Genomic DNA, 19,737 nt, shown 5'->3' with positions numbered 1-19,737 from the left:
TATAAAACAGACCAATACTTGAGCATTAAGAGCCTCTATTTAATACCACGTCAGAAGGAAAGATATAAATTATTGTGCCGACTAACTGTCACCCACTACCCATACAATCTGTTCCGTAGAGCCATCACCAGCTCTACGCTGGAAGCCAATTTTTGGCTGAAAGGAAAATATCTGGACATCCTTCTGCTTTTCTCATCAACATAATAGGCCCCTGTAAACACTTAATAAAAGCAGAAACAAGCTCTGGACCGCACCCGGCCAAGCAATCAGCACCCTGAGGCAGAGAGAGAAAGAAAACAAGTCAGCTAAAACTCCCCAAACAGCTAAACAAGTAGGTTTGCGGCCGGCCGCGCCAATAGACCAATCAACTTCAACCTATTGATTGCCGATGCCATGCATTACTCCTTGAGTGGTGAAACAGAGAAGCTGTGCCATGCCTGTTGTCAACCAGCTGGCAGAGGTGCAGGCCCGAGCTTGAGGCCTAATGTGTTCTGCCAGCGACTGTGCTGATCCCACAACTTCAGCTATTATACGATGGGACAATCAGCGGAAACACATAAACCTACAAATCAAAGCAAATTCGTTTGCCATGAAGCAATTCCAGTAAAAAGTGCAAGGCGTAAAGGATGCTTACCGTGGCTCAAACCTAAACTGCCACCTTTGCTGCTCACTGTAATATCACATTTGCGTGCTCGCCAAAGCAGGATTATGGAATTGCTCTTGAGAGAGGAAGGAAACTCCCCCCCCGTTTCGCTGCAGAGGTGATCGATACCTCGTACATGCGTAATTTAATTGGCCATGTTCCTGCTGTTGTTCTCTATTTAGCGTTATTGCACAGGCGCGGAAAGCAGACGGCTGAAGCTGCCATGTTAGATGAAACTTTGAAAGGAAATTAGGCTCCGAGGGGAGCTTCCTTCCTTCTCGTTGTGCAGACAATAGTCATCAAAAAGGACCAACAACATCCCTGTGGGCTGCATCTGAAGGCTGAGGGAAGGAACGACAACAAACTAGACAAGACCCCATAGAGAAACTAGACGGAGCATGACGCCGGGGTGTGTTGTCACAGGCACTTTCAAAGAGCGTCCCTATGGAATTGTTGCGATCGGTCCAGTACGGACACAATGTGTAAAAAAGAAAGGGAAACTCTCAGATGTAGTCCATTTGTAGAACTGCAAGTGTGCACGCGCGCAAACACACACACACACACACACACACACACACACACACACACACACACACACACACACACACACACACACACACACACACACACACACACACACACACACACACACACACACACACACACACACACACACACACACACACACACACACACAGGTCTCGTTTGATCAGAGGATGAAGTGCAGGCTAGGGAGAGGACTATCATCCTGCATTTGTCTCTTCGGTCTACTGTTCCGATAATTTGCTAAACCATACGGCACACACACTCAAACATGGTGTATGTTGGGGTCAGCAACTTGCAGGGATGCAACGCTTCCAAAGTCGCTCCCTAGATAGCAATTCCTGCTCAACTTAAATCTTCACTGCCTTAGCTCCTTCCATGCAGGGAGGTGGGAGCCCCCCTCCTCCATTCTGGCCCATTGCGCCTCAGGGAAAACATTAATATTAATACTAGCAACATTCAAATATGTCTCCCTCTACCTGCCTCTATACTGCTATATACGCGACTTGCTGCTCTCTCTCTCCCTTTCTCCTGTCATCTTTTATCCCACCGTTTCCCCCCTCGTTTGTCTCTACTCTGCCATTGTTCCTCCGGCTTTTCCCCCTCTTTTCTACCTCTCTCAGTCTCTCTCACCCTGCAGCTACCGCAGAATCTCCCTCTTCTTCTCTCTCTCTGTACAGCTCCAGTGGGCCAGCTCCTCGTCAGGCAGCGCCGCCCAGGAGAGAGCAGCCATCTGAATTATTGAGAGCATAAAAACGCTGCCGCTAATGGATCCTGAATAAACACACAGGCTTAGCTTAGCTTAGCTGCTACTGCTGCTCAGTATGCCACAGGGCGGAGAGAGAGTGAACGCGGAGGCCAAGTGCGGCGGTGGGGCGAGGCGAAGGTGTGAAAAGACAGACACGCCATGCCTCCTCTACCTTAGAAAAAAAATCTTTTTCTTTTCACACCTCCTATTTACACACCTATTTTCTGTGCAGAATATCATTGACTCCATTATGTCAAAAAACGTGGTCCATCGCATGCTAATCTGTCTCTCATTAATGTCTCAATGCGCAAGCAGGGCCATTATTGTTGGTGAGGTAATTGTCCAGGGCTTTGGACAGGTCCCGCAGACACACGGATGAAAAACAAGCAGGACGTAGGTCATTAAGCTTTAAGATTATAGGAGATAATCATAGATTAATGTAACGAGCTGAGAGCAACTTCCAAATGAGGTGTGAGGAAAGTGAGCTCTCCTGGCGCGTGTGTGTGTGTGTGTGTGTGTGTGTGTGTGTGTGTGTGTGTGTGTGTGTGTGTGTGTGTGTGTGTGTGTGTGTGTGTGTGTGTGTGTGTGTGTGTGTGTGTGTGTGTGTGTGTGTGTGTGTGTGTGTGTGTGTGTGTGTGTGTGTGTGTGTGTGTGTGCGCACACATGCTCACTAGTGTGTTCAGTTCATCCACCCACCACTAACACTTGCTAAATCCAATTCCAAAAAGAACCTTAAATGAACATCTCCATCTTGAGCCGTGGTAATGAAAAGCACTAAAGAGGTACTGAGGTAGAAGAGGTGGGAATTAAGCCAAGAATAGAGAATCAAAACAAAGAGAAAAGGGGAAGAGGAGGCCCTACAGCGGCAAACTGAGCTTCTAGGAGTGTAGCCCTCCGCTGGGAATCTTTGTACATCCTACCATTGATGCAGCCCGTAAATTGTGTGTGTGTGTGTGTGTGTGTAGGGGGATTCCCATGTGTGCAAGATAAAATACACTTCTCTCCTGACTTATGCAAATGAATTGAAAAGCAGCACTACTGCCTGGTAAATTAAAGGGAGAGAGCAATAACTGCTGAGGAAAATATACAACTTCAAAGTTTAAGTGCCAAAGGTAAGTAAAGAAGTGTTCCTGAGAATCAGCTACTGTACCTGGAACAAGATTTAGAATTAGGCGCAAAAACAATTAATGCAACCGTTTTATCGACGATATTCGCCTTGTAAAAAGAATAACCCTAAAAAGACCGACTAAATTCCATTGTAACCAAACCATTTGAGCCTTTATCTAAACTCATCTGAACTCTGGCCCCAAACAGGCATAAAAGGCCTCAGCTGCTCGGCTCTTAAAAGTCCAGGAATAGAGTCAGCTTCTGGCCTGCACTGTCTGGTACACTCCTGCCTTCCGCACTTTCCACTGTACAGCCTTTGACAGCCAGTGCTATCAGATATCTGGATGCAGACATCAGACAGGCGTCAACTCTCTCTCTCTCTCTTGTGTGCGTGCGTGTGTGCATGTGTTTGTTTCACAGTGTTGGGTAGTTTCAAAGCGTTAAGAAATACCTTTATGAAAGGAGTGGCACTTTTATAGGCGACATATGCTGTATGTAGCGCATCGTTGCTGTCGGGTAGGAACCTCTTATCTCCACATAATTTAATGCCCTATACTTGGTCATACTACAGTGTTATACAAAAGTAATGAAAATATCCCATGTGCAAGCTCAAAACGTGTCGCGAAGGTATACTATAGTATTTGATATAGCTATTGTAGCCACGGGTGTGTCAAGCAGGGATGTGCACAGCTAGTCTACAATGAAACGTTGCTGCTCCTGCTAGCTGGCACAGAAATAATATGTCAGTTTAACATTATTTATTAACGTAAATGTATTGAAAAACACTAGTCGTGTAGTCAGTTTGAGAAGTTGGTTTAAAAATAAATCTGTGAAATTAGTCGTTGCACAGATCCCTAATGTGAAGATTCGATAAAAAAAAAGGTGTGTCGTCTTTTGCCTGGATATATTATCGAAATAATAAAAGTACTGACAGAATGCATCAAATAAAGCTTCACCCACATTAGCTCTTGCTGAACGGAGCCAGCACTTTGACACTGGTCAAATTTAAGTAAACACAAAGGGGGTTTGTTTTATTTAAGAGGTTACAGACATTAGGTTTTTGTTTTGGGGTTGTTTGTGAAGAGGTTACGTAGACTACGGTTATAAAAATATATATATTTTAAGGGGGGTTGACATCTTTTTTTATATATGGATGGTTTAATGGTGCTTACCTTCTTTTTGTCCCGCATGGAGCTCTTGCCCCTCACCATGATTTTGCATGCAGTCTCTGCTTCCAGCTGCTTGGCTGTGAGTCCTCGAGGACCAAGAATCCTCCCCACAAAGTTATACTGCAGGAGCAGACAGAGAGAAGACACACAGAGAGAGAAAATTAGAAGGGCAAGAGATTAGTCAGTCTACAGAGTACCACTGAATATCGAGTATTGAAAGATTAAGACATTTAGGCTAAATTATAGCACTGAGTTATTTCACACAGGGACCTCTGTGATTGGAATCAGACCACATTGGAGAGAAGCACTTAAACCCCCACCCAACCATTACGCATGGTTCACAATTATCTTCAATTAACTCTGCCTATGAATGAAGTGTGATGTCTAGAATAAAACAATTAAAATAAAAACGCTAACCCTAACCCATAAGGACTCAAGACCACTCGGCTGGATGCCATGCTCATTGCTGCAAAAACCACGGGTACACACACACACACACACTAGACATTATAGGACCTTTTTGTTCAGCCTTCAACAGAGAGTCAGTGGTTAAAAACTGTATTAACCTCTATAGTATAGTGGTATACTGTATAGTGACTATACAGTATACTTTGTCATACGACAAATGACGAAAATAGCTTCTCTACAAACTCAGTGTGTCAAGAGTAATTTTCTTGACGCACTGAGTTTGCCACAAGAAAAATACATTTTATTTCTAAAATGTTAAATGACATGCCCAAAATAGGGATGCCAGGTTGAACATGGTTAATAACAAAGTCCAGGCAGCGACAGGCCTCCCCACTACTTTGCGGTACTGAAACCCCTACCTGGCTGAGCCAGACAGTCTTTATTAGCGCATCACGCTGGGAGCAGCCTGCCAGGCCACAGGAAAATGAAATCTTTCTTGAGGGTCGAGGGAAATGGAAAATGAAACTACAGGGAATTAGAGACGCGCGAGGAACAGAGGGATGGAGGTGTAGAAAAGGCGGAGAGAGGGTGTTAAGAGGAAAGGGGGGGGGGGGGGGGGGGGGGGGGGGGTTTGTAGTGAGGTGAGGCACCCTGCTTGGCGCAATTTTCTTATCGAGGTCCTCCTCCCCCCCTCCCCGGTGAGTGGCTTTGCGGCTTTGTACCAAAAGGAAATGTATTTACCGACGTAATCCTCACCACTTGAAGCAGGCTTCTCCCAGGATAAAGGGGAATTGTGTTGAAATAATCCAACACATTTTCAGCCAAAACAAAAACAGAAGGTAAGGAGGGGAGAGCAGAAGGGAGGTGGGGGTTCAGGAGGGGGGGGGGGGGTGACAGATGAAACAAAACGGTCGTGTTTAAACATGGCACGAGTGCTGGCATTTGGAGAGAGAGAGAGAGAGGATAGCGTGATGGGGAAAATAAACCTACTGTTATTGAAAATGGGATATTTATACTGTCATGCACATATTTTCCAAAAGCTGAAGCGTAATAATGTCACAGTGGAAGGCTTTTGCTATGGCGATCCCAAGCGTAACCGTTCCCGTTTCTCTGGTCATAACAATGAACAGTGACACCGCAGCGCTAACTTCTTTAACTGCAGTCACATCTGCTTACACACTCCAATGCCTCCTCAAATAAATAAAATATATCAACAAATCCTCCCAAAAAAGGCCATAGGAGAGGAGATGTGTGTAATTAAAGAGATGCATTACAAATCTATGGTGGTTCCTGTTAAACAAACAGGAGGACCCGAGTTGAAACTCGTGTCACTGTCACAGACAGAGGTCCCCGACTCCCTGGCTGAATCTGTCTGGGGCTAGTATTACTAACACACACCCTGTGGATGGAAAGACAAGAATTCCTGTGAATGACGACAGTTTTCAGAGGGGTGTGTGTTCCGAGGGGTGTGTGTGTGTGTGTGTGTGTGTCTTGCCGGGGCATCACTTTGATTAAGTCATCACAAATCCAAACGCAGGGTATGTTTTTGTGCATTTCTGCTGAGGGATAATGTGGTGGTAGTGTAGGTCGCTTAGTGTCCACTCTCTGAGGTCACTGACCAGCTGTGCACAATGGCAGCGTTTTAATACATGCTTGCACACACACACACACACACACACACACACACACAGAGGAAAACACAAACAGACATAGCCTCAAGGAATGAAGGAGAGAGCAGTCTTTCTGCATTACAGTACCAGCTGCAGATGAGGGGTAACCCAGAGCTCTGGGGGTAAACACACACACACAATAGAGCTTGGCGGTAGGACATTAAAAGTATATCACAAGCTTCACAGATCAACATTCAATATGTCTCCAGTCCATACTGTCTGTTCGTCATTGTCTTTAACTGGAATCAGATTCCTGAACAGCACAGGTTAAAAAGGAAGCAAACCGCAAGACCGATCTGAGTAAATTCTTTTCATTCACATAATTCTTTTGAAAGGGGGTGCCTGGTGGTTCAACCAGTTAGTGCACTAACCACATGCTCTTTGATTCCAACTCGGGGTATTCACAACTCACAGATTCCCATCGCATCTTGCATGTCTACCCCTACACTCATCTAAACAAAGAAGAAAATAAATTAAAATTAAAAAATACTTTTTTGTTGAATATGTCAAATGGAAATAGCTAAGCTATAGGCTACTACATACTTCACCAATAAATGGTCTGCATTTCTATAGCGCCTTTATCCAAAGCACTTAACAATGCTTTACAGTAACACATTTTCACACACACAACCTGCTCATGAACAGCTAAGGGGTTCATCTTCTTGCTCGAGACAGCTAGGAGCTAAGGATCAAACCAAAATAGTCATTGTACCTCATGAGCCAGTTGCCCCCAACACCAATAACAACAAATAAAAGAATATCTATGTTTAATACGCATAGATTTCACTTCACCAGGCACTTCAGACTTTTGTGGCTGGAGGTGCTTGTTTCATTAAGTCATGCACATAGCAGCATGAGCTGTGATTGGTCTACTTTTGTGGGGATACATAGTCCATACAGATAACCCCTGTTATAGACAGCTTGGCCTACAGGCGTACAAATTAAAATAAACCCATGCAGGTATCCGATCCAAAAAGTCAAGATTTCACTAGTTAGAAATCCCCAAACTGACATGGAAATAGAATCTTAACATCTCACTTCCTCTGCCTTCTCTATGTGTTGCTTATACCATCGCTCTCTCGGTCTCTCTCTGGACATGAATATGTTGATGATGATTGGACATGACAGTGAGCAGCGGACTGATGGAAGGAAGTGGGTAGGGATGGAGCAGGGGGAGAGGGGGAGAGAGAGAGAAGGAGAGAGAGAGAGACAGAGAGGAGAGAGAAGACTAGAAGGGGGAATTTTGTGCTTTCAGTAACTGGAAATGTAATTATGAACAAAACCAGTTAGCCACCACTAGTCTCTGGTGGAAGGTTAGAGGCTAAAAGTGTCCCTCTTGTCCCGACATCGCCCATTAAAAAAAGAAAAGAAAAAACATGATGGTTTTTCCACACTGGAATAATAACGTCCTGTGTTCTTTCCTTGGTGCTCAAGCAAGTGTATGCATAGGATAGGCAAAATTGGTTGTGTGTGTGTGTGTGTGTGTGTGTGTGTGTGTGTGTGTGTGTGTGTGTGTGTGTGTGTGTCTCTTTGTTGACGTTGGGAACTCAGTCCTGCTTCTAATGGTGATGAGGTTACACAGGGATCACGTCTGGCCAAAATGTCGCGCAAGCTAGCAGCCACAAATGCTGTGCACGTACCCTTGGTGCACGAACTGCCTGGTCTCAGTGGAGGAAAATTCCGAGATGCGGCCACATCAAATGACTGGGTTTCTACTGCACATCTGCGTTCATCACACATATGGTAGAGACAAAACCCACTGCCTCGTCCAATTAAAACCTCCCAGGTCTAACGACAAGTCTACCCTAAATGCCTAATACAAAATAAATAAACCAAGTCTGAACTGACTGCAGGTTAGAATTTAAATATGACCTCTACCTACGTATATGTGGTTGGCCTTGAGCTCTGCAGTTTGAAGTCTGACTCGCTTCTCACAGAGGCCGTTTTGAAAAGGGCGAACTGCCATTTTAAGCTGTTGGAATATGGAAACAATGGAGAACCCGTGTGTTGGAGTCATCAGGGGATGCTTAAACCCGCCAGTAACTCCACTCCACCAAGCCTAGCCAAGAAGTGTAGGATGGATACAGCACCCTCCCTCGCAAAGACACCTTCACTTCTCTTCTACTCAACTCACCAGAAATACCTCACCACCTACGCAGCCACTACAAAGAAATCAAGGTTCTCTGTTCCGCCCTCAAACGGGCACACAAGTGCTCGTTTCTTCCCCGACCGTGGTCTGGAAAGTGCGGCCTAGGGAGCCCCATGGGGAACATGGCGATGGGGTCATGGAGGACTTTTCACCACTCAGGGGGATGCTTGCAGTAGTCTCTAGTGAAGTGGAAATGAAGCCCCATTTATCCCTACTAGTAAACCTACTTACATTAAGTTATGTATGGCATATATTCAATTCCAAAAGCTGTACTCTCTCACACTGTTAGCCGCTATTCCCACAACTAGTCATTAAAGACTCCGATTTAGCCATTCTGGGCTAAATCAGCTTCAGCTAACAAAAGAGGGAGGAAATACATAAATAAATAAATAACCCTGCAAAAAAACATTTATACGTTCTATTTACAAATGCACTCTTGCCATCGCCATCTGGTGAACAGAATACATGCATAAACTCTTTATTTTGCCAACTCTGCAACTCTCAGCAGCCTCTCTTCTCCTATTCCCTCCCCTCATTTACGGCATTAGGAGATTAGAGACACTGGGACCTTTGGTGGATGGACTCTCTCCCCTCTCTCACCCCATCTCTCTTTTATCGCATTCTTCCTCGAAGCTCTGAAAGCCAACACACACACACACACACACACACGGGCAGATAGAGCAACAACTACACACAGACCCACACATACACACCAAGCCCCCTTCAGGACGAGGGCTTACCCTGACATTAAAGGGTCTTTGTTTACCCACCCCGTTATCGCTACTCCACAGGCGGGTTATGGCGTGTGTGTGTGTGTGTGTGTGTGTGTGTGTGTGTATGTATGCATGCATCTCCATGTTTGAGTGGCCGACTGCAGAACTATACAGAGAGTTCTTGCAGACAACCTCGGCTACACTCAGAAGCCGGCTGCCGTGAAAGTGTGTGTGTTTGTGTGAGAGGGCATCCGAGTGCACGCGCAGGACAAGAGCTGTGAGCGTGCGCGTGTCAGTGCGTTACGATTTGTGCCGCTGTGGTGTGAATGAGTGGGAGACGATGGCGGTTCCACCAACAGCGCTCGGGGAAGCAGAACAATCGTTTCATGTGACAGTGGTGTTTGTTTGTGGCGATGGTGAGAACGAGACAGGAAATGAGATCACGCATTCGTGCACGCGGGGCTTTAGAGCGAGGAGTGGCTGGCCGAGCCGCGAGGAGAATACCAATCGACACGCTCGTAGGGTTCAGGGAAATGAGCAGCAGTTCATTCGGTGCGGTGCATCGAGAAACTGTTGCTACATCGGGCGCCGCCATCTCTCTCCCTCTTTCTCTCTCAGCCTCTCTCCCTCTCTCAGCCTCTCTCCCTCCTTCTCTCTCAGCCTCTCTCCCTATCTTTGCTCCCCCCCTTCGCTCCCCTCACTCTTCCCCCTTCGCTGTCCTGACCTCAACAGTTTTATTGGGCAACAACTCATACCAAAGTAATGGCTGGCCCGCTACTGTTTCTCATGTCAAAGATACTACTCCCTCTCTCCCTCCTCCAATATTTTTTTTTCTTTTTACTTCACCCCAAATTACAAGGGAGAAATCCCAGCAAGGGCACAGAGATGAGCGGTGGTGTTTTGTTGTCTGCACCAACCCCTGTTCTCTCCACACGTCTAATAAAAGCCGTCTTTCCTCAGCCATTCACGGCTGTCTCAGGATGCTCCTTCAGCACACATCCTTTTCTTCTCCCTGTCTGTGTCTGTCTATGTACGCTGCATCCAGTCATCCCTCTTTTGCATATCTGTCAGCCCCCTCCCCCCCCCCACTTCCTCCCTCCCTCCCTCACTGCGCAGATCTCTCGCAGAATAAATAAATCAATGTTTCCCTCTCGACTACACGCAACCTCCCCAACCGCCGGCTGGCTGCCCGCCCGTTTATCGCTCATTCATCTGCGGGCTGAAATGTTCATGCGTTCAATTAAATCCATCTTGTGCACCTCCCCTGCGTGACACACACACACGCACGTACATTTCCACACAGGTTAGGCAGTGCTGGACACAAGGATGGGAAAAAGGATCGAGATAGAGAGGGGACTGGGGTGGGCAGGGGCCGGGGGGTTGAGGTTGAACGGAGATGAACTTATGGAAGATTGCATTTCACGGCCTGCAGGGAAGGATGGACGAACCAGGTGATTTGAGGCGATGCCATACCAGCCAGGGCATTTGAGGAGCGCACGAGTGGACGTTTAGACTTTGATTCTGACGGGTGACATTTTCGCCTCAAAGCCCTATAGACTTCAAAGCACTCCATTCAGCACATCCAGCATTTAGCGCCTAATCCAAGGCTCCTTTGATAATTCTGTTTGGGTTTATTTTGGGGTTGCGGGCAGCAAGGAAATGGACTTGAAGGCAGAAGTGAGAGAGATAGGGGGGGAGAGAGAGACAGAGATTGAGGTTAGAGCAGAGATTGATGCCGGATGAAACAACAGCAAGGGGTGAGCAGAGAGCAAGGTTCACGAACTCTTAAATAAGCAAATGCGAAAAAGAAAAAGGGGGAAAAAAAGGAAGAGTAGAAAAGGGGAGAGATAAGTTAAATAGCACCCAGCCTCTGCCTCAGTGTTCATCCGAGCGTTAGTTAATCAGCATAAGTCAATAGGAGACTGCCCTCTGACAAGGCTGAGAGCACTGTGGAATTATGCTAGCCACGCTACGCTACGTAGCTGCAGCCTTATCCCACAGGGGAGGAGAGAGGGAGATAGAGAAAGAGGGAAGATAGGGGATAGATAGAGTGAGAGAGAGTGAGAGAGAGAGAGATGGATCAGACATAAAGAAGATTTGCCAGATCCCCTATTTTGGTTAATATATAAAATCCACAGGCTGTGAGTCTTGGATGAACTAAACATGAACTAAATAGCTCAAGTGAATGAGTGCATGGCTCTGCGTGGAAAGCCTATACAGAATACTTTGCATACAGTCTATTTTTGCAACAACGGGGCAAACAATTAAAACGTCAGTTATTTAAACGTGACACTTATTATATTGGGACATACACTGATGCGACTTGGCTTAGCTAAGTGCATGTGTGTGTGAGAGTGTTTGGAAAAGCTACTGTTGTGGATAAAAGAGAGACCGACAGCGAGAGAGAGAGAGAGACACACAGAGAGAGACGGTGTACGGTCCAGCAGCAGCAGCAGTGTGTGTGTGTGTGTGTGTGTGTGTGTGTGGGGGGGGGGGGGGGGGGGGGGTGTTGGCAGCAATGACTGACGACAACGTCATGTTTCATCCACATCTCCATTTCCTGCGTTGGGTACATGTGTGTGTGTGTCTCTCCTTTGATCCCTCTGTGAGCAACCTGCTTCTTCTGTCCTTCATTCTCTACCTCCCTCCCTCCCTCCCTCTGCCTAATGACTGTAGAGACACACGGGCCGGACACAGCACAGTAGCGTGAGCACAGCAACACAACGCTGGAGAGCCGTTCTAAATATATTCACCTGAAGGTGTGTCTAATTTACAACTTCACACATCACGGTTTTCAGGCATATGACTGCATAGGTTGATAAAAAAAAAAACACCACAACAAACGCATTTCTTTATCAATCTAAGACATCAGTTTAATTACCCTCTCTACCCACTAACTGAGGGTAAGAAAAAAAATTATCACGCATGGCTGGCTAACTAGTGAGATCTAAATATCCCCTGATCTCCTTCTCTCTGGGCAAGGTGAGGCAAGGTGAGATGAGGTGTGGTACGGTCCTGGGGCTGCTAATGACTTAAGGGGGTGAAGGAGGAGATCAGGCTCTGGCATGATGATGTGATGACACCCTCGCGGGAACCAGCCTAATGACTTTCACGCAAGAGCAAACCAGCAAAGACGTACTGGGATCCAAAACCTGCCTGCTCAGAACATCGCCGCCGTCTTCATTTTTACATCTTATCTCCGAAAATCTGTACCGCTTCCTGTGGCAGTGATGCGCTGCAGCGGAAATAAGTTGCTCACGTTCACGTTCGCACATTTGTTCACCCCCCCCCCCCCCCCAAGCCACTCGCACGCTTTCCCCTTTAATTAGTTCCCAGTTATTCTCAGTCGACACACACACACACACACAGGAGTGTGTTGCAGCACGCACATCTTGTCCACCTGCCAGGAAAAGCGTGTCTGCAACGGCCTCCAGCCTAATTACTGTCCCCATACACACACACACACACACACACACATATATATGTGCACACACACACACTTGCATGCAGCTAACTGGAAATGACACCGCTAGTCTATTTTTCATTATTCTACTCAGGCTCAGTCAGGGCATCTCTCCTGGCCCTCTGTTATGCCAGCTGAAAGACTGCTCTTCTTATTGATGTGCATACATTCAGACAAGGAACTTTTAAAAAGGCTGCACAGTCAATTCCTCGGTGTTAATTAACCACTTAAGGCCTATTTTGTACTTTCTACAAGGTCACACTGCACTGCGTTGTATGCTCCCTGTTATTGGCAGGCGTGCGCGCACGTGTGTGTGTGTGTGTGTGTGTGTGTGTGTGTGTGTGTGTGTGTGTGTGTGTGTGTGTGTGTGTGTGTGTGTGTGTGTGTGTGTGTGTGTGTGAGCGAGAGAGATGGTGCAAATTAAAGTGGCTAACACCCACATTCAAACAGCAAAGAAAAATATTTAACACTCATTATGTGGCTGCCATTGAAAAACAACTGCATTGAATGACCGAGTTTGCCTTGAATTAGTGTCACCTGAATGGTGGCTGATGGAGACTGACTGAAAAAAGACAAACATGAAGCACTAAGTAATTGAGCCAAGGGCAGACAAACGAGCATCCTTTGACTGCTTTCATGCACTTAAAGAATCATAAACAGCAGCAAAGGCAGCAGCTTTCAACATGCTGCCTCCAACAACCGAGTGCATGAGGCGATTTTTGTGATCAATCCCCGTGCCCCCCCAATCCCTGTGCAGAGAAGTCATTTGTGATGCTCAATTGGAGTCATTTGGCATCAAAGGGCGGGCTAATAACCAGCAAATGAAGACTTGACTGGGATCAAACAGCTGTTCCTGTGACGACCCAGCAGCTTGGGCACCACGGAGACCGGAAAGGAGGGGGAGGTAGATTGTTTTAACAGGCAACTTAACCACTTGAGCCCTATAGTATCCCTATTCTGGGGGAAAGCTTCACCAAAAATAGCAGATCTACAATGTGTTGCAACGCATTGTGAGCTTGACTTACTTACTACCACGTTCAACAGCATGACTGACTGTCTGGCTACTTGTAATACAGGCTGAAGTGCCATGTATTATAAGTTACAATGCAAGCCCAACACGACATTTTAGGCAAAGCGTTGCAGTGAGTACTACAGAGCTGATATTTGGTGTGGATTAGCATAGCACTGATCAAGCAAAGCTTCATGTACAAACTGGGAAAAATGTGCCCCTGTACATGCTAACCATGCTAACGGAGGCTGAAGTCGGACATCCCTGTGCTGTCTGCAAATGTCTCCAAAATAAGAGTCCTTCTCTTCCCAGCTGCTCCTTCAAAGCCCCGTCCAGTCAGGGCTGTTTACCAATTGCTCAACACCTTACGTCTATAACTCGGTGTCCCATTTCACAGAGTCAGCAGCACAGCAAGGGTGTGTGAGCAGCACAGCAAGGGTGTGTGAGCTAGGGCTGGGCAATTAACTGGAAACATATTGAAACGGATATTTAGAACCAATAACAGACTTAATCTTGAACATAATCGAGAAGTAGGTTTTATGTTTTTTTATGTTTTATTTCTTATACATCAACGAATTCACACAAAAAAAAAATCATTTTTTTATAATCAACAAAATCGATTAACCACTTAAGGAGTAGTTCACCCACAAAATGACTAGATTTTTTTGCTTTTGTCACATCCCTGAGCCAATAATTTGATGAACAGCGGTGACTCAATGGAGACTCATTGAATCTCCTCCGCCGGTCATCACATTATTGGCTTAGAAATGCGACAAAAACAAAAACATCTGCATGAATTCAAGGCTTCATGGGCTGTGTAATTGATAGAAAATAAGTCATTTTGTGGGGGAACTACTCCTTTAACAATGGTAGCATCCAAAAATTGTGAAAATAACCGATCTACAAGCCAACAACACATTGATCGTCTATTTTCTCTATATTTCTCATTCATTGTAATCGAGGCAATGGTTTGAAATAATTGTGATATTGATTTGAATTCATATCAGCCAGCCCTACTATGCACAAGGGGTACAGAGTACAAACAGAAGGATACTAATATCTCACATAAATGTAGCAGTCAGAGTAGAGTCATTTCAGGCTGCACCTCAACCCCTAGCATTCCTTATTTCCTTGCATCGGTAGGCCTACTTGTTGCTTATTTACATAGACGCTAGATATAAGGTCAGAGGCATATGTTGTTTACTTGTTCACACATATGCTATGTACTCTATTTATGCAGATGTGTGTCGTTTCCTTCTCCACAGTTGCCAAATGTGTTATTTAGATAGTGTGTCGTTTAGACAGATGCTAGGTTTGATGTTTACCTGGTGTCCTTGTTACTTTGTAACACTTAATTGTTTTCTTTGCACTCTATTTACTTGACAGCTTTCCCTATTGTTGGCTGACTAGAATTCAGGCCATTCTGATCTTGCACTTTCTATGTCACTCTGGATAAGAGCGTCTACTAAATGGCTAAGTTGTAAATAGACACACATAAATGCCCTAGCAGACGACACCTGAAGGTCAACTGAAATGACACGCCAAACTGTTCGTCAACTTGCAGCCTATCAGAGCATTTGTGTGTGTGCGTGCGTGTGTGCGTGTGTGAGAGAGAGCGCTACAGATAGGGTTTAATTGAAGATGTAAGTTATCAGATGACCCGCCACTCTGCTGTCAGTCAGGACGCAGTCACCACGGTGACGCGTCATGGTGCTCTGCACACTGGTGACATGGCTGTATGCACGCAACCATGCACGCACATAGACAAAACACAAGGACACAGACATACAAAAGGGCACACGCTTATGCACGCAGAGATGGGTGCACAGCACACAGCCACACACAGAAATGCACACACATACAGGCGCATACGCAGACACATGCACACACCCCGCCACACAGAGAATGAGTACTCGTCTCAAGACACACATGCAGCCATAGACTGGGAAGGGATGGAGCCATGCGTACGTACGTACGGACACACAGTTAAGGGAATTAGAGCAGGAGCGTGCTGGCAAGACAAGTTATTTTGGTGGAATTGACATGCTGCACTGCAGCCAGGCACCAAGACAATCTAATTATCTGAGAGGGAGACAGAAGAGGGGGAGAGAATGAGAGATAGAGAGAGAGAGAGAGAGACACAGAGAGACAGACAGACAGTCAGTCAGTCAGACAGACTGGGCATTAGGGACTAGGAGAGAGAAGGAAAGGTGATGATGAGTTAGTTGTTTATTTCGTAATTGTAATTACTGGGTGAAAATAAATGACAAGGATTCCAATTCCAGTGAGGAGAGGGGACGACGAAAAGACATATTTCCATGGCAACGTCAACAATGCCAGAACACAAAACTAGAGATACTAGAGTCACTGCTGCCCTTAAATATGGACCCTAGATTTACACTCCAGACTTTGTTATGGAACATCTTGTTTGGAAGCACATGGAATTGCATCTGTGATGCTTGCATGCATGCTAAGGCTGCACAATTCATCGAAAATCATGATTTTATTTGGTCATTGTGCCAATATTTGTCTCCTCACCAATACAAAGGGGTTAATAACCAAAACATGGTACAACCCATCTCTCTATCCATCAGGTTCAATAAAATCCCCATTATTTAGGCAACCTATTTTTGTTTTAGTGTATAATGGCATATGATGCCCATTAACAAATTACCAATACTTTATATTTGTGGTTACAGTACTAAGCCAAAAAATCTGGGAGATCACTTTAGCCATAACCGTGCAGCCATGATGCATGTGCATGCACAACATCCAGCCAGCATGTTCAATAGACACATGTTAGGGGAACATTTGGGGAATTACCGGAAATGCGAGAGGGGCAAAATATTACCCCGCCTAATAATTATCATTACAGTGTCCTCTGTCGTTAATGGTGCGGAGATGCCGACATTTTTCTCTCTTTCATCATCTCTTCCTCATCCATCTCTCTCTCACACTCTCTCACTCGTATAAAATGATTCTCCACTCTTTGCATGCCTTTCTGATAAATCCTGAGATGGTTCGTCCTATCTTGAAGACAAAAGGGATTCCTTCCTGTCCATCGAGACTTGACAAAATATATTAGCTGCCATCATCTACATGCATGCTACCAGCATGCAGTATAAATACAATCCCAGAGAAGACAGTTACTGCCACACACACACACACACACTACAGTCCAAACAGGAGCATGACTGTGTTCTGCGACATAATGGCCAACACAGCCACTCCCATCTCACAGTAATTCCATGAAGACCTGCTTCAGATTTCCCCTGGTTTCAATCAACAAGGCTAAATATAACCATGCTATTTGGCCTTTCCTTTTTTTCCTGTTACAGACTTAATGACCACACTCTGTGTGTGTGTGTGTGTGTGTGTGTGTGTGTGTGTGTGTGTGTGTGTGTGTGTGTGTGTGTGTGTGTGTGTGTGTGTGTGTGTGTGTGTGTGTGTGTGTAAAATAGAGCGAGAAACCATGTGATTTATACCATTAGTGTGCATTGGCACAATTCTGCGTGTGTGTATGTGTTTGTGTGTTGCGTGCGTGTGAGTGTTTTCAGACCGTCACTGACTCATCTTGGCCACCAGGGGGTAGCCTAATTAATTTAGTGGCTTGCCCGGCAGCTCATAAAGACATTACTGAGTTACAAAACCTGCTCAGCTCAGCACAGAGCTGCACAACACGCTGAGAAGCAACATGGGGGTCAGCCCAGGATGCCACAACATTTAATGGTGTGCATGGGGGGGGGGGGGGGGGGGGTACTCAAATGTTTTACTTAGGTAAAAGTATCAATACTACAATGTAGTAAAAGTCCGGTATTCAAAATTTACTTCAGTAAAAGTACTGGCATCAAAATGTACTTAAAAGTACTAAAAGTACTCCTTAAGCAGAATGTCTCATTTTAAGTTTTCAAAATGTATACAAACTTTTGAAAAAAGCAGATCTACAAGCCGGCTATTTGAGCTTGTCAAATAGCCGGTGTATATAGGACTGAAGTGGTTAATGTATGTTTTGTAATAGTAATAGCAAAAATCTACAAAGTAACTAGTACCTAAAGTTTGCAAATAAATGCAGTGTAGTGGAGTAAAAGTACAACATTTATCTCTTAGATGTAGTGGAGTAGAAGTAAAAGTATTGAATATCGGAAATACTCCAGTAAAGTAAAAGATACCACAAAATTGTACTGTACTACAAAAGTACAGTACTTGACTAAATGTATTTAGTTACTTTCCACCACTGCGTGAATGTCATTCAGTACCATTACACTCCTTTTCACAAACCTTACTGGGTTTCCTCTCTGACAGCTGGTGCGGAAGGTTAACTGGGGTGGCAGAAAGGCATGCACTACCTCCACGGACCCTAATGCCTGATTTGTACCCACACTGAACCATGGTGTCCCGCTCAGGAAAATAGCAGCTCTATCAGCTCACAACGTGATGCAGTGCGACGCATTGTGAGCTTGTAGATCTTCCATTTTCTGAGCAGGACACCATCGTACAACAGAGTATGAATCAGGTTTAAACGGATCCGGCCCACGACCACACACATGGCTACCCTACACATATTGCATGTGACCGAGTATAATACGATCCAATTTTTTTATGAGCTTCCACGCCTTCCAGGAATGGTGAACTCATACTTTACCAGAGGATCTGCTTAAGGTTAGGGACTGAACAGTCTGGCCTGGAGATGAGATTATACCGTTAGTAGCCAATGCTGTAAAAAATAAATAAATGTCCCTCGAAAAGCCAAACTGTATTTTGAGACAGATACCGGTAGTCCTTTTCCATGTTAAAAGGTTAAAACGTCAAATGACGGAATAAAAAAATAAAATGCACCTCCAGTTGGAATAAATCTGACATCTGCCTTTAGAAAAAGAGCTAGCTTTCATCAATTGCATATTGGCTTCACAATCTGGGAACTACAGCCTTGCAGCCGTGTTGCCATATTTTGCCAGAGAAATAAGCAACCAGGTCTATGAAAACAAGCCAAAAAGAAGCGACTAGGCCACATGAACACTTTAAACCTATATACATTGGCTATTTGAAAATAGCCGATCTACAAGCTCACAAACTTGTGAGCTTGTAGATGTGCTATTTTCAAAAACATTCTTTAAGAAAAGAGTGACAAATTTTGAATATAAAATGTAATTAAATGGGAGGTCCGTGGACAAATACATTAAACAAATAAGCTACTACACTTCTGAAACAAGCCCAAAAAAAAATGCAACCCGCAACTACCAATATTTACAAGCGACTTTACAGAAAAACAAGCGCAAAGTCGCTTATAATAAGCAGACATGGTAATACTGCCTTGGAGTTGTAGCTGGGAGGTTATAAGAACAAGTATTGGGTGGGGGGAGTGGGGGGTGGGGGTAGCATGAGCCCTGTGGGCAGGCCAGAGCTGGGCCGGGCTGGGGCCTGGGTGCCCTTTATCAGCCCTGTCAGGGGGAAAATGCAATTCACGCCTGGCTGGGCTCTGCCCTGCCCCCTGTCCCTCTATCCTCCTCTCTGCTGGCTGCTGGGATTAGGAAGAGAAATGTTGCTGCTAGAGAGGTGACACATCCAGATGCATGCGTGTGTGCGAGCGAGCGAGCGTGCACGTGTCTGACCACCTAGGATTAGCGTGAGGATAGGAAGGACTGAAGGAGGGTTGAGTGACCCTGGTCACAACCTTACACAAACCACAGACGCACAACACCGCTGAACATCGAGTAGGAGTCGGACACACAATACCTCACCAAGGCAAAGACAGTATACGCGTTTCTCTCACTCACTCACACACACAAGCATCTCACCATCACCCTCCGGATAAGCCTTCCAGCCTCGTCTCTCCTTGTGTCACATCCTTCCTCATCTCTACAGTCTGGCTGACAGCTCTACCCTGGCCACGCTCTCTAAACCCTGTGTGTGTGTGTGTGTGTGTGTGTGTGTGTGTGTGTGTGTGTGTGTGTGTGTGTGTGTGTGTGTGTGTGTGTGTGTGTGTGTGTGTGTGTGTGTGTGTGTGTGTGTGTGTGTGTGTGTGTGTGTATTTCTCTCTATCTGTTTAAGCAGCGCCATCCGTCTGGTCTCTCCAGACTTTGCCAGTAGGCATTCCACCAACCAGCTTTCTATTTTC

At 45.5% G+C, this 19,737-nt stretch overlaps 1 protein-coding gene across 4 annotated transcripts in view; it reads right to left on the bottom strand.

Annotated features, from left to right (window-relative positions):
- qkia (QKI, KH domain containing, RNA binding a) overlaps nucleotides 1-19,737 on the bottom strand; it is a 90,362-nt gene that overhangs the window by 38,525 nt on the left and 32,100 nt on the right. For all 4 annotated transcript variants that reach the window (XM_084044222.1, XM_084044220.1, XM_084044221.1 and 1 more), the window contains exon 3: nucleotides 4,214-4,330. In XM_084044222.1, the coding sequence (XP_083900348.1) occupies nucleotides 4,214-4,330 (117 nt within the window). The remainder of the gene's footprint in view (nucleotides 1-4,213; nucleotides 4,331-19,737) is intronic.

The sequence above is a fragment of the Gymnoscopelus microlampas genome, assembly GCF_963454915.1.
Source record: "Gymnoscopelus microlampas genome assembly, chromosome: 20".
In the NCBI taxonomy this organism is placed as follows: Eukaryota; Metazoa; Chordata; class Actinopteri; order Myctophiformes; family Myctophidae; genus Gymnoscopelus; species Gymnoscopelus microlampas.
This window is presented reverse-complemented; position numbering and strand designations above follow the sequence as displayed.